Source organism: Astyanax mexicanus, chromosome 4, assembly GCF_023375975.1.
Source record: "Astyanax mexicanus isolate ESR-SI-001 chromosome 4, AstMex3_surface, whole genome shotgun sequence".
Lineage (NCBI taxonomy): Eukaryota > Metazoa > Chordata > Actinopteri > Characiformes > Acestrorhamphidae > Astyanax > Astyanax mexicanus.
The window spans coordinates 54,060,081-54,081,556 of record NC_064411.1 but is presented as its reverse complement, the minus strand read 5'-3'; the positions used below and the strand labels follow the sequence as shown (position 1 = coordinate 54,081,556).

Below are 21,476 nucleotides of genomic sequence, written 5' to 3'. Positions count from 1 at the left end.
TTTCTGTTGCCAAGATAGCAATAGTTCACGCCCATTAGTGTGGATACTGTATATTCACAAGTACTGTTGCTATTTAAACGATTCAGAAGGAAGGAGTGAAAACAGACTGTTGGTGAGGTGTAAGATAGCAGTGAGCATCATGGCGCGCCTTACGCAGGATGTGAAAGAGCACTGTAAGTAGCCTGTTAGTATAAAATACAGGCAGACTCTTCACCAGTCCTGATGAGTGCCAGTTTCATCATTAGTATGTTTTTGATTGTCTTTGCAGTGACTGCACTTGAGGATACTTTCTTGAAATTCTTATTTTCAGATTGACTGACCTTATTTTTTGTTCTTAAAGTCAAAGTTTTTGCTTCTCATAACTTGGATTCGAACATTACTCAAATATTCACTATTCACTGTATACCTGTAACTCTACCTCTTCACTACTTTACTTTAACTGATGCTCTCAAACACTTTATTAAGAGACAAGAAATTCAAGTAATTAACTCTTGATGAGTTCAGCACAGCTGTTAACTGAAAGCCTGAATTCCAGGAGACTCTACCTCATAAAAAACTCACTGAGAAAATCCAGCAGAAATGTAAAAAAAAAATTATAGAAAACAAATATTGAAGAAATGTGAATCAAAAACATTTAATTGAAATTAAAAAATAGCAGGTAGTTAGATAAGATAGTAATAAGAGGTAGTAAGATACAAACATGTGTTACATTACATTTCCATGAGTTTTATAAATGAACATTGTTTCATAACATACAGTAAAAAACATAAAAAACACTTTTTTTATTTTAGTATAAATCTTCAATGCAGAACATTTTAAAGAGTAACTAGACCTACCTGATTTTAGCTGACTACCCCTCTTAGCTCAAATTTAACAATGGCAAAAAATGGCAGGGATAGTTTGGGAGGGGCATTTGTGGGTGATGTATGGGTTTAGAGGTGGGACAAGAGGGAGAGAGCTGATTGGCTGAGCTGCAGCAGCAGCGTGCCTCTGATAGTGGTGAGACAGAGACGGTTGGGCTTCAGCAGGGGGGCGGGATTATTGATAGACTGATTTGCATATTGTGATGTGTCTGCATACCAACGTACAGGGACACATCATCCACACCTAAAGCACAGTTAAACCTGAGAGGAGCTGCAGAGGCAGAAATTACCACAATAAAAGAGTTTTAATATACTTTAATAATACAGACATTGGATTCATACTGGAGTCATTAGTAAAAAAAAAAAAAAAAAGAAAGAAAGAAAGAAAAATATGTGGATCTCTACAGTCTGAGGTCAAGTTTTAGCACCATTGTCTTGTTTACTGCCCGCAAAAAGTAGTTTACACTACGATAAAGCCATCATTCCTTCATTATTAACACTGCACTCATATTTTAGACCAGGGGTGTCCAAACTACGGTACTAGGTATTTTAGAAATAGAATGAAAGTTGGCCCGCTGTTAGAGACTGCAGAGACCTATACTTGCGCCGTTAAGCAGGTTTTTATAATGTGAGATTCAAAGTTTGAACGCTAGGTGTCAGAAACGGGCCAAAGAGTCTAAAAGCGGAGAGAGTGTGCATTTCTAGCGCAAAAAGCGGGCCAAAGAGTCTAAAAGCGGAGAGAGTGCGCATTTCTAGCGCAAAAAGCGGGCCAAAGAGTCTAAAAGTGGAGAGAGTGCGCATTTCTAGTGCAGAAAAACAGGCCAAAGAGTCTAAAAGCAGAGAGAGTGCGCATTTCTAGCGCAAAAAAACGGGCCAAAGAGTCTAAAAGCGGAGAGAGTGCGCATTTCTAGCGCAAAAAGCGGGCCAAAGAGTCTAAAAGTGGAGAGAGTGCGCATTTCTAGCGCAAAAAGCGGGCCAAAGAGTCTAAAAGCGGAGAGAGTGCGCAGTTCTAGCGCAAAAAAACGGGATAAAGAGTCTAAAAGTTGCCGTAATTAAGGAGTTTATTATTAAGAGACATCATGAAATTAAACATTAATTTGAAAAATCTTAGTTTACACAACACTGTCAAAGATAAAGATAGTAAGTCAAGTAAAATGGTGTGTAAATGAAAGTAATCAGGAAAAAGTATTATTTAAAGTGCTATATTTCATTATTTGTTTTATTACAGAGTCTGTGTGACTTCAAATAAATTTCTACTTCTGGCCCCCAGCAAAAAAAGTTTGGACACCCCTGCTTTAGACTGAACAGCAGCTCCATCCGCTCTGCTGTAGTGAACCGTAACACCACAGTTCATTTGCACGGCGTTAGTCCTGTAATAAACAGTATTCCCGTGGCGTCAGATGTTTGACAGCACTATTAAGTTCAGCTCTACGTTCCTCCAGCACTGCGTGTTCCCGGCGCTGGACTCAGCGTTTCAGCACACGCTGCCTTCATCCTGCAGCTCCATCCTGCTCCTCTGATGGGTGTAGCAGCGTGAGGGGGTGGGTGGGTTCCAGCTGAACTGAGCAGGGGAAGGTGGGGGTCCTGGGGGGCCAATCTTCAAGCTGAAATAAGAGTAAGAGTTATTTACAGCATGAGCAGTTCACAGCACAAGAAACATACATTAATCCTGTGAAATTTCATGGGTTTCTCCATAGACTGTATATAGCTGGACAGAGCATCGTCTCTCAAAAGTGAAGCCACCACAGGTCGGGCGCCCCCTGCTGTTCGGTTGCAGAAAGCTGTGTTACCCCACCCATCCCCATAGGTTTCAATGGCAAAACAGAACAACTTTCAATCACGTTTTTTTCTAATATACTGTAATTCTACCTCCTTTATTTAAATGTAACAGCTAGTGTAACCTCTGCTTATATTGTCAAATTTTTATATCCCTACAGAATTCATTTTTAAAAACGTTATTCAGCTATATTCAAAAAAGATGTGGTTATTGTAAAAGGGCTGGTTATGGGCGGGACCAATAACAGACCGTCAGCTCCGCTCTGCTCCGCTCGGCAGCCTGTGACCTCGAGGCAGCCCTCAGGGGCGGGGTTATTCAAATGAGTAGGCTGCTCGCCACAGTCTTTCTCCCTCCTCTGGACTCTACTGCGCTCTACAGACTCGGGTTTCAGGATCGCCAACATGGAGGAAGATTTTGGCTTCATTTTCATTGAATGAATGGGAACGGCGACACGGCGTCCATCTTTTTTACAGTCTCTGGGTTTCTCCATAAATTTGTCATAAAAGTTCGTAGAGGTGTGTCATATCTTATCGCACGCAATAATATCATCAGTGATGGGAATAATGGAGTTGAAATACTTTTTTTTTTAGTAAGGAGTAATGTATTAATTACTCTGACTGTAACTATAACGCCATTACCATTTCCCACACCCCGTTACTGCACGTTACTTTAGCCGCTCAATAAACTATTATTTTTTTTAACTTTGTGCATACAGACAAAGGCGCAAGTGTGTGTGTGTGTTGTATGTGTGAGTCACAAGGTAGGGGAGGATGAGATAACCGCCTAAGCAATGATTGGCTGAGGCAGGGGTGTCCAAACTACGGCCCACGGGCCGCTCCAAAAAAAGGAAACGGGCCGCAAATGGCACACACACACACACACACTTGCACCTTTGTCTGTATGCACAAAGTTAAAAAAAATAGTTTATAGAGATATTTTAAAAATAGAATGAAAGTTGTCCCGCTGTTAAGCAGGTTTTTATAATATGAGATTCAAAGTTTGAACGCTAGGTGTCAGAAACGGGCCAAAGAGTCTAAAAGCGGAGAGGGTGCGCGCTTCTAGCGCAGAAAAACGGCCAAAGAGTCTAAAAGCGGAGAGAGTGCGCATTTCTAGCGCAGAAAAACAGGCCAAATAGTCTAAAAGCGGAGAGAGTGCGCGCTTCTAGCTCAGAAAAACGGACCAAAGAGTCTAAAAGCGGAGAGAGTGCACGCTTCTAGCTCAGAAAAACGGGCCAAAGAGTCTAAAAGCGGAGAGAGTGCGCGCTTCTAGCTCAGAAAAACGGACCAAAGAGTCTAAAAGCGGAGAGAGTGCACGCTTCTAGCTCAGAAAAACGGGCCAAAGAGTCTAAAAGCGGAGAGGGTGCGCGCTTCTAGCGCAGAAAAACGGCCAAAGAGTCTAAAAGCGGAGAGAGTGCGCGCTTCTAGCGCAGAAAAACGGGCCAAAGAGTCTAAAAGCGGAGAGAGTGCACATTTCTAGCGCAGAAAAACGGGCCAAAGAGTCTAAAAGCGGAGAGAGTGCACATTTCTAGCGCAGAAAAACGGGCCAAAGAGTCTAAAAGCGGAGAGAGTGCGCATTTCTAGCGCAGAAAAACGGACCAAAGAGTCTAAAAGCGGAGAGGGTGCACATTTCTAGCGCAGAAAAACGGGCCAAAGAGTCTAAAAGCGGAGAGAGTGCGCATTTCTAGCGCAGAAAAACGGGCCAAAGAGTCTAAAAGCTGAGAGAGTGCGCATTTCTAGCGCAGAAAAACGGACCAAAGAGTCTAAAAGTTGCGGTAATTAAGGAGTTTAATATTAAGAGACATCATGAAATTAAACATCAATTTGAAAAATCTTAGTTTACACAACGCTGTCAAAGATAAAGATAGTAAGTCAAGTAAAATAGTGTGTAAATGAAATAATTAGGAAAAATGTATTATTTAAAGTGGTATATTTCATTATTTGTTTTGTTACAGAGTCTGTGGCCCGTGACTTCAAATATATTTCTCCTTAAGGCCCCCAACAAAAAAGTTTGGACACCGCTGGACTAAGGTATAGTAAGATTATGTCCTCAGCCAATCAGAGTAAATAGGCGAGTGTTTACAGCGCATAGCGAGAGATGAAGAGTGAGGAGGACTCCAGTGGAAAAACAGCCTTTTCCAGATGGAAATACGACACTATTTCAAACTCCCTGAGGTCAAAGGTTAAAATGTGCACGTCGAGTTCACATTAAGTCCCCGAACGAAAAAACTCTATGCAGGTACTTGTCTTTGCTGTCGTGCACTCTATACATCTGGCTTATGAAACACGCTCTGAGAAGGGGTGGGGGTGTGGTAGTTACGGGGGACGAGTAACACAAAAGTAACGCAATAGTTACTTTTACTGGTAACTAGTTACTTTTATAGTGGAGTAACTCAGTTAGTAACTCAGTTACTTTTTCAAAGTAACGTGCCCAACACTGAATATCACCAACATTTTTGAATATGGTGAACAATATCATACCCTGAAATATCATTCCATATCACCCACCCCTAATTATCACATCAGTGTGTATACTCACCAGAGCACTGGGCAGCTGTTTTTTAGTACACATGGTCTGTCTGAGTCGTGGAAGACAGCGTGGTAACCTCCAGCCCAGGGCTAAAGCAGTGAACACGGATATCACCACAGCAGCACTTACTGCTACAGGCTTAATCCAGCCGGACCGGAGTTCTGTACGCCAAGAGAATAAAGACGTACACTCAGTTAAAACACATACCGGCATACAGACATTACTACTAGGGATGTAAAGGTACAGTAATTATAGTGTAGTGTGGGTTAGGTCTGACTAAAACTAGACTAGAACATTTTGTACTGTATTGTGATATCTCAGAGAGAGACAGACAGACAGACAGCACCTGCTAAACAGAGAGACAGACAGACAGACAGACAGCACCTGCTAAACAGAGAGACAGACAGACAGAAGGCACGAGTGAAAGACAGAGAAACAGAGAGACAGACAGACAGAAGGCATGAGTGAAAGACAGAGAAACAGAGAGACGGAAAGGCAGACGGTGCGAGCGAAAGACAGAGAAACAGAGAGATAGACAGACAGACAGAAGGCACGAGTGAAAGACAGAGAAACAGAGAGAAAGACAGGCAGATGGCGCGAGCGAAAGACAGAGAAACTAAGAGACAGACAGACAGACAGCACGAGTGAAAGACAGAGAAACAGAGAGACAGACAGGCAGATGGTGCAAGCAAAAGAGAGAAAGAGACAGAGAGAGATGGCGTGAATGAAAGACAGAAGAAGGCGAGCAAAAGAGAGAAAGAAAGAGAGACAGACGGCACGAGCAAAAGAGAGAGACACAGACAGCGCAAGCGAAAGAGAGAAAGACAGACAGACAGATGGCGTAGGCGAAAAAAAGACAGACAGACAGAGACAGCAGAAGCAAAAGAGAGACAGACAGACGACGTGAGCAAAAGAGAGAAAGAGAGAGAGAGACAGAAACAGACAGCATGAGCAAAAGAGAGAGACAGACAGACGGCGCAAGTGAAAGAGAGAGAGACAGAGAAACAGACAGACAGCACGAGCGACAGAGAGTGAGAGAGAGACAGACAGACAGAAGGCTAGAGCGAAAGAGAGACAGACTGCGAAAGAGAGAGAGACAGAGAGAAGAAAACAAGTTCATATTCATAAAGTTTTAAGAGTTCAGAAATCTATATTTGGTGGAATAACCCTGATGGTTTTTATTCACAGTTTTTTTCATGCATCTTGGCATCATGTTCTCCTTCCTCCACCAGTCTTACACACTGCTTTTGGATAACTTTATGCTGCTTTACTCCTGGTGCAAAAATTCAAGCAGTTCAGTTTGGTGGTTTGATGGCTTGTGATCATCCATCTTCCTCTTGATTATATTCCAGAGGTTTTCAATTTGGTAAAATCAAAGAAACTCATATTTTGAAGTGCTCTCTCTTATAGTAATTGAGACTTACTCGGTACAGAAATGCAGTTGGTTTCAGTGCTGCTGGATTTGTTGAGGCTCTCCAGTCGCGCCTCTGCTTTTACACAGTGCGTCCCTCCGTTCTGCTGAGTGTCGAAGGAGAACTGGTACGGCTGAGCTTTGATCACCTGACTAGAGGCCTGCAAAGAAGAAGAAAACCTGGTTAAATTCAGAAGATTTGAAGGTTCAGATGTAGAGTATTAACACAACCCTGTTTAGACACGCCCTATTTAAACGATCTGTAGCACATCGGCCAATTATGCCTCATGCAGTTGGATTTAGGGCGTGTCAGTGTGTCTTTGGTATTGTTAGACATTAACTAATTATCTTAATTAATCGTGGGTGTGGTTAATTTTGGGCGTAATGTAAAAATAATAAAATAAACCAACCAGTGTACAGGTTGTCTTTCCCTTTAAGAACCAGGTGAGCTCTGACTTTGGCGCGTTCGTATCTTAACAGCGTGCCGCTTTTGTGCGTCTCAGCAGAGACGGATACTGAGCTGCTCGTTCACACTGTGAAGATACACCAGCAGCTCATTTAAGAGAACCGTAATGTTATTTTATTCTTTATTCTGTTTATTGTTGAGTTAAAAGTCGCGTTTAACAACATAGGCGCCGGTTTCCATGCTATGCGGAGTCTATGTATGTATACGTCTATGCTATTATCAGTACAGTGATGGCGGCACCTGGAGCTGAAGTTGAAGCATTATAGCATGCAAACTGAGGTTTTTAATAAGCTTCTTTTTAAGCACTTTTTAAGTTATTAATGCCTCGTTTTAAATGTCAGGGCTGTCCGGATTCTAGCAAGGAGGTGTGGAGCTACTTTGAGCTGGATAACAGAGTAAAAAGCGATTTATCAGAGCAAATTATGCCCCGTGTCGCCCAGTCTGAAGGGTGTTTGGACAAACTGTTCAAATTTCTGGATCTCGGAATGCTGTGGGAGAACGGAGGTGTGCTATTCATCAAAGGTAAGTTGTTTTTATCATGTTTTACTACAACAAAAGTTCATTTTACACCGGAGTTCTACTTTAACAAGTGCATGGTGCTTGTTAAAGCTCCTGCTTTGCTAAGACATAATTGCGCAGCTGAATGTTGATTGTTGTCAGGGTTTTAATCAGTCAGTGGAGCTCATGTATTTCCCAATGCCAAGATAGTAACACACCAGAAATGTACCTGAACACACCTCACTTCCAGACCACCACCCCCATCAGTGTAGATTTATTCCTCTATTAAACTCTGACGCTATTTTAATGGCGCAGGAACAAAGCGTGAAAATATACTGTTGATGGGGTGTAAGATAGCAATGAGCATTGCGGTGCACCTTGCACAGTGTGTACAATAGGGCCCTGAGTCTTATAATCGAATAGTGATACAAGGGACACTATCTAACAACTCAGCAATATGTGCAGGACTTTCAGGTGCCAAATAAGCAGTTGCTGGCCACGCCCCATGTCTATTCTGAGCTTTTACCGCACTGTAGCGTTAGCTTGTGCTAAATGGCAAAACACAATCAAATTAGTTCATGCTTACTTCATGCAATAGAAGCCCAAAACGTATTATCTGAAAGTACTTTCATCTCTATCATCTGCTGACTTGCCTGGGACATTAGGTATAGATTCCTCCTTCAAAAAATGTCTGCTGGCTAATCCTGATGTGTACGCTCTGAGGTTCTCCACCATAATATAAGTACATATTATATATAAGGCAATATAAGTGTATTTTGGAATAGAATGATGCTCACGTTCTGCTCATCTCCTTCCCTCCACACTCTGAGGCTGATGGTGATCTGTGGGTGAACCTCAGTGAAGTCCACCTGGATGAGACTTCCTGTCACACTCACACTCATGTTAGGAGCCACCAGCTCAGCTGATCAAAGGAAGAAATGGAAGAAACACAATGTTAATATTTCTTTATCCAACGAAGTATACTAGAATGCTACTTACAAAAGACAGGAACAAGAACTATATTTGTACTCTAATGTTAATAGATCACATATATACAGTTGTAATACTCTGTATTAAATGTATTCTAATTTTACTGTAAGCATATTTAAAATATGGGATTACATACATGAAGTAGTAAAAATATTTAAATGTTTAAATGTTACTTAAGTATATTTAAAATATTTCCATTTTAGTACAGTTAAGTACACTTAGCACAATTTAAGTAAGACTTTTGTACTATTTTATACTGTAATTAAAGTACAATAAGTAAAATTAAAAGTTGTTCCATTTTGGCACTCTTTAAATATACTGATTAATAATAATGTGGCCACAAGAACACTTTAGTGAACTATAGCATATTAATGATTAGCATACTTTAATCTTTTTTTTTTTTTTACTAGGGGTAGCTTAATTTATTCATTTATTCATTTATTTTTTTGGGCTCTTTGTAGATTTATTGTTAAAGGGGATATAATATAGCTCTTTTTACACGTTGGAATAGGTTTTTGGTCTAAAGCAAGTTTTTTTTTTTTTTAAACATATAAGCACTTTCACATAAAGATAAATGTAACGCGGGACCAGACGGGAGGCGGACGTAAAAGCGGGTAAGACAAACTTTAATGAATAATAAGTAAACAAACAAACAAACAGGGGAATAACGAATAAATATATATACATAAACAAACAGGGAAAACCAACACAGAGCTAAGCTAAACAGATAAAAACAAAACAAGGTTAGGGAATATATACAACGGATAAATACGTAAATATATACAAAATAAACAAAGAAACAAACAGGCAAGAAACGTGACTAGAAATATACAAGAAATACATAGAGCGTAACGAAACCGTGAACAAACTATAGTAAACGTGACGAGACAAACGACAGAGGAAGGTGCAAAGACCGACCGAGACAAAGTGGCAGACGAGGGCTATTTATAGTAACATAAAACACACTATAATTAGAAACACCTGGGGAAGGGGCGGAGCTACAAATGAGAAACACATGGTGGAAATCTACTGACAGGAGACACAGAGAGGCACAGGTCACGTGGGGAAGACACACAGAGACATGAGACGAGGCCAAGACGTGACAATAAAAGACCTCTTCAGCTCTATTCTTAACCGTTTCAGGCCCTTTCTATCAGAATGAGCTGTTACTTTTTTATGAGCTCTGTCACTTTTATGCAAATAAGCAGTCGCAGGCCGTACCCCATGTTTACGCTTGTGCTTAATGGCAAAACACAAACTGTCTATTTCTCCCTCATCTGCTGACTTGCCACGGACAGCGGGTATAGATCCCTCCCTTAGATGAAGTCTGTTGGCTAATCCAGCTGTGTACTCTCTGAGAAACTCAACCAAAATGAATGAAATTGCTTTTTACGCAACTGATTGAGTGATTAAAACGATTAAAACTCTGTCTGGTAAAGATCTGGTGCCAGGGTGGTTCTTCTACACAGGTTTCTTTAGTGTGACATCACAATAAAGGGAGCCAATCAAACTGCAGTTCACAGAAGCATATGATTTCTGACACCAAACACCAAGAAAACGGATGAATGGATTTCTTTTTGGTGATTGGTGTGCTTATAGTGTTTATAGAGGCAGTTGAGACCCAACTTTTTTTTTGTATTTTTTCAATACAAAAGCATGAAAAAAGAGAGCTTTGGATAATATGTTCCCTTTAACAGTAATAAAACACTACAGGAAAGTATTGTAGATTAAAGAATATCTCATGGTGTGTTTGGGTAAGGATGGCGTACTGTCTCTGCGGTTGAAGGCCGAGGGGAGCTGAGTCCAGGAGGTCTGGTCTCCGCACTGCGCCTGCACACCGATGCTGTAATCAGAGTCCGAGCCAAGGTCAAGGGTCAGATCACACTGCGTCTGACTGATCCGCTGGCAGTCGTACGCGTCCACCCAGCTCCCGTTCAGCATGTGGGTTTCATATTCACTGCAGGACACAAACACACGCACACACAGCTTGGGTTTTTTAGGTATTTTAGATTTTCTAAATAATACTATTATTATTTAGGGCTATCAATGTTTTACAGATCTTGATTCGACCCAACTATTAAATATACTTCTTTTTTAATTGAGCCAAACTGCTGATAAAGCAAAGTTTAATCTGATATATGAGCCAGATAATATACTGCTATAAATAAACACTGCCTCTGCTGCTGCTCCATGCTGTTTACAACAGGGGTGTCCAAACTTTTTTTGTTGGGGGCCAGAAGGAGAAATATATTTGAAGTCACGGGCCACAGACTCTGTAATAAAACTAATAATGAAATATACCACTTTAAATAATACATTTTCCTAATTACTTTCATTTACACACTATTTTACTTGACTTACTATCTTTATCTTTGACAGTGTAAACTAAGATTTTTCAAATTGATGTTTAATTTCATGATGTCTCTTAATATTAAACTCCTTAATTACGGCAACTTTTAGACTCTTTGGCCCGTATTCCTGCGCTAGAAATGCGCACTCTCTCCGCTTTTAGACTCTTTGGCCCGTTTTTTGCGCTAGAAATGCGCACTCTCTCTGCTTTTAGACTCTTTGGCCTGTTTTTCTGCACTAGAAATGCGCACTCTCTCCACTTTTAGACTCTTTGGCCCGCTTTTTGCGCTAGAAATGCACACTCTCTCCGCTTTTAGACTCTTTGGCCCATTTTTCTGCGCTAGAAATGCGCACCCTCTCCGCTTTTAGACTCTTTGGCCCGTTTTCTGCGCTAGAAATGCGCACTCTCTCCGCTTTTAGACTCTTTGGCCCGTTTTTCTGCGCTAGAAATGTGCACTCTCTCCGCTTTTAGACTCTTTGCCCCGTTTTTCTGCGCTAGAAATGCGCACCCTCTCCGCTTTTAGACTCTTTGGCCCGTTTCTGACTCCTAGCGTTCAAACTTTGAATCTCACATTATAAAAACCTGCTTAACAGCGGGCCAACTTTCATTCTGTTTCTAAAATACCTCGCGGGCCGCTCCAAAAAAGGAAACGGGCCGCAAATGACCCGCGGGCCGTAGTTTGGACACCCCTGGTTTACACACTAAGAGCGCACAGTATGTGCAGCGTTCACTGCTCACATCTGCGCTGCACCTCCCATTGAAAACACTGTATTTACTTTCGTTCTCCCGCACCAGACAGCTCTGACCAATCAGAGGAGACGATGTGCTCACATGGTTTACTGGTGAACATTTTGGTGCATTTAGGTTTTTATGCCTGTGTGAAAACAAACCAAACCAAACAGAGGGAGAAACGCTTCAAATAAACAAAACCATCAACTGATCTGGAAAATAGAAACTACAACACAACTACAGGTGTGAAAACGCTCTTTTATACTCAGTTATTTAAAGATCTAATTCAGAAATCCTCAAATATAAACAAGCATATTCTAGTATTTTAATTTTAGACACCACTAATATAAGTATAATAACTGCATTTTACATTTCTTACATTCATTCTTTTATTTGCATTCAAATATCCACTATCAAAACTTGCGTCTTAAGAAAAACAAGTTTGATAAATTGCAGTTAATCACAAAATAATGTTGTGATTAATTAGATTAAATGTTTTAATCGATTGACACCACCAATATTATTATTATATTCATTTCTTTTGTGTAATTATTACCAACTCCAAGTTTGTCTTTTAAGTTGTTTTTTATAATGTTATTTAATTTTTTTCCCATTTTTTCCCCAATTTACAAGGCAAATTATCCAACCCACTCATTACAACTAACACTCAGATGAAAAGCGCAGCAACTCGGTTCTGATACATCAGCTCACAGACGCAGCCTTGTGCTGATCCACATCACCCTAGGAGTGATGAGGGGAAAAGAGCGCCAACTACTCAACTGTACCCACCCAGACAGAAAGAGCAAGACCAAATGTGCTCTCTCGGGGCTCCAGCAGCTGATGGCAAGTTGCATGAACAGGATTTGAACTGACGATCTCCTGATCATAGTGGCAGCATTTAGCCCGCTGGACCACTCAGAGACATAAGCTGTTTTTTAAGCTGTGTTGTTAATTTTTTTCGGGTTTTTTTTTTTCGTTCATCATTTTGTTCATTGATTAACCTTAAATATTGATTCGATCTGTCCAGAAAATCAGTTTTAATTTACTTTTAGTCTACTCCTGATTTTTGTTTATTTCAGGCTGTGATTTATAACATTTTCACTATTTAATTAGCTGTTATTTGTATGTTACAGTAAACTGATACTTTTTGTCCATTGGGCCAGGCCAAAGCAGACAATATACAATAAAAATAAAGGTTTAGGTTATTCGATTATACTGTTAACTGACACAAAAAATGCTAATTTTTGGTGCTTAAACAGTTGTTGAGGTCTTTTTAAAGCCTGAACTGTGTCCAGTCTATCAGAAACCACATAATAAAGTCTATTATAGATTATTGAACATCTTTAAAGTGTCTAAAAAGACTATTTAATGATTTGGATATGTATTTTTAGTCATTCAGTAAAGAATATGACCATTTTCTCACCCCTGGAACTTTACAGAGTATTGGACGGTACCGCAGGCCTCCTGCAGAGGGCTCCACTTCAACAGGTGCCTCATGTTCACAGATTGGATGGAGAGATTCTGTAGTGATGGCAGCAGAGATGCACCTACAGATCATAGAAAAAGTCCTATTACTTATTACTGTCTGCTGGAAAATGAAATCCACATCTCCATAAAAGTTGTCAGCAGCAGAGGGAAGCATGACGTGCTGTAAGATTTTGTGGGAAAACAAAACTGCACTGACTTTAGACTTGATAATAAAACACAGTGGATCAACACCATCACTGATCATCAGTAAATTTTACATTTCATTTGTAAATCAAGGTATCAGAGTCTGGAGGAAGAGTGGAGAGACACACAGTCCAAACTGCTCGAGGTCTAGTGTGAAGTTTCCACCAATCAGTGATGGTTTGGAGAGTCATGTCTGTCATCTGCTGGTGTTGATCCACTGTGTTTTATTATCAAGTCTAAAGTCAGTGCAGTTTTGTTTTCCCACAAAATCTTACAGCACTTCATATCTTACAGCTTCCCTCTGCTACTGACAACTTTTATAGAGATGCAGATTTCATTTTCCAGCAGGACTTGGCACACTGCCCACACTGCCAAAAAGAACAAATTGGTCTTATATAATATTCAACTTTTCTGAGACACTGATTTTTGGGTTTTCATTTTAGGTTTAAAAACAGATTTTTGAGGGATGAATACAAGTGTAGCAATATTAGCACATTTAAAACTAACTGTTGGAATTAGACACACAAGACATTTTATTATCTATCATCGACTTCACCAGCATCAGCAGTGTTAGCATTAGCTTAGCACAGGCTAGGCTAAGCTAATGGTAATGCTAAACTAAAGCAAGGTACGCTAACCTAACCACAGTCCAGCCGGCTAACTAACCAACACCACCCAGCAAACATACAGTCCTAACGTTTACTAACCACCTTAATCCCCAATTTTGATTTCAAGCTAACGTATAAACCGTACGCCGTTTTGTAGCTACAGTTCTGTTACAGTTCACTTGTTGTGGAACAACTTTTTTGGCAGAAGGCAAAGTCCATATTAAAGCATATTTATCATAATTTTTTTTAGGGTTTTTTATTTTCTTGATTCATGTTGTATAAAAGCCAGAAGTGGAAAAAGTACTGAGAAATTGTAATTAAGTAAAATTACCTTTACTTTGCTAAAATTCTGCTCAAGTAAAAGTAAAAGTACCCATCTAAAAATCTACTCGAGTAAAAGTAATAAAGTACTCAATTTAAAATGTCCTTTGAGTAAAAGCTACATAGTTACTTTTAATTATTTTATGTAAAAAAAGTACAACAAATCATAAATTAAATCGTTTTTTAATGAACTATTATTTCACATAATAATTTGGACCTTTTCAGGCAGTATTGGTTCAGAGCACCCCATAAAACATTTTTTAAGAACAAGTGGCATAGATTTTTTTTCTTTACTATTAAAAGTTATGGTAATATAGGTGATTATAAACTGTAATTTTATAGTTTTAAAGGTCATTATAAATTTTTATCTTGCCATTGCTATGCTTTAACTGCTATTTACATGTTTTTTTTTTTTTTTACATTCAAGCAGATTGTTTAATGATAAAAAATACTTAAAACCACATGCTTTCGCAGGTTTGACGCGAGCATCCGTGCCAATTAATTTTTTTTAGCAGCATTTTATTTTTTACTCAGTAATGGGGAGTTTTCCAATGTAGCGAAGTGAATTACTTGTGTCAAAATGTACTTGAGTAAAAGTAATATTACCTATTTTAAAAACTACTTTTAAGAATATCAAATTACTCCTAAAATCTACTCAATTACCGTAACTTGAGTAAATGTAATTCATTACTTTCCACCTCTGATAAAAGCAAATAGCACCAAACACCAAATAGCATTAAACACAGCTGTGATGTAATTCTGGATAGCACACTCCCTCTCATATTCTAATGCATAATAAGCATACAGTGATTATAGGCTGTATTTCACTGTTCAGAACCTGCTAAGCTAGTCTGTGCTGTTTCTTTAGCTGCTTCTTTAGCAGCGTAGAGTCTCATATTACTGTATATGTGAAACTCTGCATTCCACACATACATGCACACATATATATATATATATATATATATATATATATTGTGGTAGGCCCCTGGGGTTAGGGGCGTGACCACTGTGACCCGGAAGGAGGAAGCTCACAGAGATACACAGACACAGGGATTAAATGAACTCAAAACGTACCTTTATTGGCTTTTAACGCCCTCCACCACACCCAAAATAACTCAAATAAACATCTACGGCCCAATGGGGCTCTAGAGTTTAGTAAACTTAACTTTAGTTTAAGTTTAAAGGTCCGTGCAGCCTCAGCCCTCAGCTCCCCAGTCAAAGTCCTCCCAAATGATGGCGGAGGCTGAGTATATATGCCTGTCTCAACTGGCGGCTCAATCAGCCCTCATGCGGGCCAGCTAAGACAGGCATGGCTTTGCGCTCTGGCGTGGGGCGGACCCACAACTCCCCCGCCTCCTCACGCCACAATATATATATATATATATATATATATATATATATATATATATATATATATATATGCTGAAGGTTAAAGCTCTGCTTTAGGGTAGATCTTTATCTGACTGTCTTTACATGAAGCAAAAGTAAAACCTGAGCTGGAAAACCCTGAGCTCAGGCTTTGAAAGGTTACATATGAAGCTTACACAATCCTACAGCCTCGGGTATGCTTTATAACTGGAGGCAAATAGCATTATTTCCATTCCACCTTAAATGGTGCTTCCATATCAGACATACTATATATGCACAGTACACTAGCACCACACTCTGCATCATTTAAGGTGGAATTTAAAATGACAGTTTATTGATTTCTCTTCTTTTTGTTTAAACTTTACAGGCAGCTGCCCCGAACCCAGACTTCCCAAGTCTCCCGGAAGATGCGGGTGTATACCGCATATCAATAACGGCTCCCTCATACCCGCAAGTCAGATAAAATCTCCCAGAATCCAACACTAGTGGCCAGATTGAACACAAGCGCATACAATCAAGAAATCACTGAAATATAAAACCTGTCTGACAACATGAAGCAGAAAAACGATCTCAAAAAGCAGCACATTATTATAAGTCATTGATCATCTATCAGTCTGGTTATAAAAGGTTATAAAGTAATTTCTAAAGCTTTGAGACTACAGAGAACCACAGTGATTCACTATTATTCACTAATGGAGAAAACGCAAATGGAACACTGGTGAACCTTCCCAGGAGTGACCGGCCGACCGAACAAAATTACTCCAAAAGGGCATGAAGAACTCGTCCAGGAGATCCCAAAAGAACCCAGAACAACATTTAATATGAAGAACTGCAGGATCTCACTAAAGCCTCAGTTAAGATCAGTGTTAATGATTCAATAATAAGATTAAAGAGACTGGGTGTAAATGTTCTCCATGGGAGAATTCCAAGATAAAAAAACTATCTATCTATTCAGTCCCGTAACCGCACTCTGCGGTCGTAGGGAGGCATGAGAGATGCTGACACAGTTGTCCTTTTCCACTGCTGCCTGTCCTTGACTTCACACAGGAGCCTGTTCATGTCCAGACCAGTCCAAGCCTTGACATCGTCCATCCAGCACTTCCGTGGTCGGCCTCGTCGCCTACCTCCTTCGACTGTTCCTTGAAGGATTGTTTTCGATAAGGAGTCATGTCTGCTGGTGTGCCCAACCCACTGAAGCTTCCGTCGTTTTACCGTTGCCAGCAGTGGTTCTTGGGGTCCAGCTAATGTGGCAACAAGACCTCTGACATACTCGTTGGTCTTATGTTCCATCCAAGAGATACAAAGGAGCCTGCGGTAGCACTTCATTTCAAATGCTTGTATGCGTTTCTCCATCTTGGTTGTCAAAGCCCAGCTTTTGCATCCATACAGGAAGATTGACAGGACCGGGGACTTGAAGAGCTTTAATTTCGTGTTGAAGCTGAGTTCTTTACTCTGCCATGTTTTTCTCAGGCCTGCCATGGCTGATGTGGCGATTGCGATCCTGATCTTTATCTCTGCTGTGCATCTGCCATCTTGGCTTAGTATGGAACCCAGGTACTTGAATGTATCTACTTCATCTAGCTGTTGGCCATTCATTGTAATGTTGGCACTGCATATATTGTTGATGCTATTCACCATTATTTTGCTCTTGTCTGTGCTCACCTCCATGCCATATGCTCCTGCTCTGCCAGCCAGTTTGTCTGTCAGCGACTGGAGTTCTTGGTTGCTGCCTCCCATTAAGTCAATATCGTCTGCAAAGCGGAGGTTGCACACAGGTCTACCACCAATGGAAATGGATGTCTATATAGATAAAACACACTGCTGACCAAAACAGAAGAACACAACCACCCGTCTCACATCTACCAACAAACATGCTGATGATCTCCAGAACTTTGGGAAAATAATATTCTTTGGACTGACGAGATAAAAGTGGAACTTTTTGGAAAGGGTATGTCCATCCGTTACATCTGAAGTAAAACTAATTTTTAACACATAATTTCATTAAAAGAGCATAATACTGAACGTAGTAAAACATGGTGGTGGTAGTGTGTGTGTGTATGATGGTGTGGAGCTGCTAAATAACTTGCTGTAATAGATGGAAGCAATAGATGGAATTCTGCTGTTTTTATCAGAAAATCCGGAAGGAGAATCAGAATCCGGCCATCTGTTCCTTACTGACCTCAAGCTCAAGTGTACTTGGGCTCTGCAGCAGGACAATGACCCAAAGCACACAAACCATTCAAAAGTCCACCTCTAAATGGCTTAAAAAAACTAAATGCAGGTTTTGGAGGGTCTAGTTAAAGTCTGATTGAGATGCTGTGGATGATCTTAAACAGGACATTTATGCTGGAAAATTAAAATCCTCCAAAGTGTCTGAATTAAAATAATTCTGTAAAGAAGAGTGGAACTAAATTCCCCCACAGAGATAAAAAAGACTCATTATCAGTTATCAGTAATTCACACAGGGCTTGTTGGGCTGGTTTGGATGTTTTTTTTTATCCTAAAATAAATAAAATTATCATATAAAAGGTGCTTTGAATGATTAGTCAGGTTATATTTGTCTCATGTTAAAGATCGTTTGATAATCGGAAAAATACCATTATGACAAAAAAAGCAGAAACAAAAGAAATCTGTAGGAGGGCAGATTCTTTTTCAAGCCACTGTATATTTAAACAATATACAGTACAGTATGAAATACGTTTAAAGTGCTAGCCTAGCATTTTAAGAAGTTTAAAAGATTCCTCAAGTGCAGCCACCGCAAAAAGACCATCAAAAACGTTATAATGATGGAACTGGCACTCATTATGACTCATCACAGGAAAGGAAAAGCAAGAGTTCCCTCTGTTAAACAGGACAAGTTCATCATCTAAAGCAGGGGTGTCCAAACTACGGCCCGCGGGCCATGTGTGGCCCGTTTCCTTTTTTGGAGCGTCCCGGGAGGTATTTTAGAAATAGAATGAAAGTTGTCCCGCTGTTAAGCAGGTTTTTATAATGTGAGATTCAAAGTTTGAACGCTAGGTGTCAGAAACGGGCCAAAGAGTCTAAAAGCGGACAGGGTGCGCATTTTTAGCGCAGAAAAACGGGCCATAAAGTCTAAAAGTGGAGAGAGTGCGCATTTCTAGCGCAGAAAAACGGGCCAAAGAGTGTAAAAGCAGAGAGAGTGCGCATTTCTAGCACAGAAAAATGGGCCAAAGAGTCTAAAAGCGGAGAGGGTGCGCATTTCTAGCGTAGAAAAACGGGCCAAAGAGTCTAAAAGCGGAGAGGGTGCGCATTTCTAGCACAGAAAAATGGACCAAAGAGTCTAAAAGCGGAGAGGGTGCGCATTTCTAGGGCAGAAAAATGGGCCAAAGAGTCTAAAAGCGGAGAGGGTGCGAATTTCTAGCGCAGAAAAATGGGCCAAAGAGTCTAAAAGCGGAGAGAGTGCGCATTTCTAGCGCAGAAAAACGGGCCAAAGAGTGTAAAAGCGGAGAGGGTGTGCATTTCTAGCACAGAAAAATGGGCCAAAGAGTCTAAAAGCAGAGAGGGTGCGCATTTCTAGCGCAGAAAAACGGGCCAAAGAGTCTAAAAGCGGAGAGGGTGCGCATTTCTAGCGCAGAAAAATGGACCAAAGAGTCTAAAAGCGGAGAGGGTGCGCATTTCTAGCTCAGAAAAACGGACCAAAGAGTCTAAAAGCAGAGAGGGTGCGCAGTTGTAGTGCAGAAAAACGGACCAAGGAGTCTAAAAGCGGAGAGGGTGCGCATTTCTAGCTCAGAAAAACGGACCAAAGAGTCTAAAAGCAGAGAGGGTGCGCAGTTGTAGTGCAGAAAAACTGGCCAAAAAGTCTAAAAGCTGAGAGAGTGCGCACTTCTAGCGCAGAAAAGAGTCTAAAAGCCGAGTCTAAAAGCGAACAAAGAGTCTAAAAGTGGAGAGGGTGCGCATTTCTAGCGTAGAAAAATGGACCAAAGAGTCTAAAAGCGGAGAGGGTGCGCATTTCTAGCTCAGAAAAACGGACCAAAGAGTCTAAAAGCAGAGAGGGTGCGCATTTCTAGCTCAGAAAAACGGACCAAAGAGTCTAAAAGCAGAGAGGGTGTGCAGTTGTAGCGCAGAAAAACGGGCCAAAGAGCCTAAAAGCGGAGAGGGTGCGCATTTCTAGCGCAGAAAAACGGGCCAAAGAGTCTAAAAGCAGAGAGGGTGCGCATTTCTAGCACAGAAAAACGGGCCAAAGAGTCTAAAAGTTGCCGTAATTAAGGAGTTTAATATTAAGAGACATCATGAAATTAAACATCAATTTGAAAAATCTTCGTTTACACAACACTGTCAAAGATAAAGATAGTTAGTCAAGTAACTTTGGCCCGTGACTTCAAATATATTTCTCCTTCCGGCCCCAACAAAAAAAGTTTGGACACCGCTGATCTAAAGACTTCACAGAGTATTTTGGTTTGTTTAACACTTTTTTTAAGTTACTACATGATTCCTTATGCACTGTAAGACCAGATAAGTTTAATTTACTGTACTTAAAAAAGTAATGGGGAATGGAAACTTAAGTTACCATAAATTAATATACTTTAAATGTATATTCAATTTTATGTAAAAAAGACCTAAATCATTTGAGTTCAAACAACATATTGGTTTACAGTATGGGTTCCTTCACAGTCTGGATCACTGTTCATTTATAATGTAGGAAAATAAAAGAAAGAAAAGGAGGAATCAAGCCCTGAAACCATGTGTTCTCTTCTGTACTTACAGCTGAGCGTGATGCTGAGGAGCAGGAGCGTCAGAGCTTCGATGAAGCCTCTGTTCTGGACCATATCCTCCAGTTTCCAGTGATCAGAACCACAATATCCTTCTTAATTCTCTTTACAGCTTCTCTACACCATGCTTCCCACTCTCCATCCTGGTTCTCATGATTAGTTTATCCCATGTTGTAATATCCGATGTCCGAAAATGAAACAAAATATAAAATATGTAATTTAATAAAAGTGGTTCCAGATGTGACGATCAGGTCTGGTTGGAGGAATCCTGAAAAAATGAAGCTCTAGCTGCAGTAAAAGTGTGTTTTATGCGACGGATCGACGGAGGAGCTGGTGTTTAATGTGTGAATTGCTGAAGCTGTGTATAGAACAGTGAGACAGGTTTGGTGGAATTTGCATGTAGGTGAAGAGACTGGAACATCCTACCTGCACAACCTGTTCATAGGCCACGCCCCCTTTCCTTCTGTCTGTGGTTTCCACAGAGCTGTTTGAGAGTTTATACAGAAGGAAAGTAGTTTAATCAGTGTTAAAGGTTAAATATGAGGTGATAATTAAAGAAAGGCAGCAGGTTTTATTGCTTAGGAAGGTTTTTTGCATGTTCTAGGAATTTTTAATTTTATATGTGTACATACACTACTGTAAAATATTATAAACTATGCATTATATATTATACAGCTCTGAAAAAAAAATGAAAGAGCACTTAAAAAAGATGAGTTTCTTTGATTTTACCAAATTAAAAACCTCTGGAATATAATCAAGAGGAAGATGGATGATCACAAGCCATCAAACCACCAAACTGAACTGCTTGAATTTTTGCACCAGGAGTAAAGCAGCATAAAGTTATCCAAAAGCAGTGTGTAAGACTGGTGGAGGAAAAAGAATATGATGGCAAGATGCATGAAAAAAACTGTGATTAAAAACCATCAGGGTTATTCCACCAAATATGGATTATTTCTGAACTCTTACAACTCTTAATGAATATGAATTTGTTTGTTTTCTTTGCATTATTTGAGGTCTGAAAGCTCTGCATAATTTTTGTTATTTCAGCCATTTCTCATTTTCTAATGTAAATGAAGCTTAGTAAATGAAACAACAGGTGTGCTAAAGAAGCAAACATGTGAAAAGAAAGCAGGTCTTATGACCAATCCCTGCACCCTGCACTGCTCCT

At 40.1% G+C, this 21,476-nt stretch overlaps 1 protein-coding gene across 2 annotated transcripts; it reads right to left on the bottom strand.

The window, feature by feature from the left end:
* Window positions 1-1,688: 1,688 nt before the first annotated feature.
* crfb16 (cytokine receptor family member B16) lies at window positions 1,689-20,673 on the bottom strand. Of its 2 annotated transcripts, XM_022678635.2 has the most exons (8): window positions 20,302-20,673; window positions 17,241-17,378; window positions 13,034-13,157; window positions 10,301-10,488; window positions 8,339-8,463; window positions 6,591-6,738; window positions 5,176-5,327; window positions 1,689-2,467 (listed from the first exon to the last, which is right to left on the bottom strand). In XM_022678635.2, exons 3-8 carry the CDS (start codon window positions 13,105-13,107, stop codon window positions 2,354-2,356), a joined length of 801 nt encoding a protein of 266 aa, XP_022534356.2. In that variant the 5' UTR covers window positions 13,108-13,157; window positions 17,241-17,378; window positions 20,302-20,673; the 3' UTR covers window positions 1,689-2,353. The 2 variants fall into 2 exon arrangements, with proteins under 2 accessions (XP_022534356.2, XP_022534355.2); XM_022678634.2 differs by lacking the exon at window positions 17,241-17,378.
* Between the last annotated feature and the right edge of the window lie 803 nt (window positions 20,674-21,476).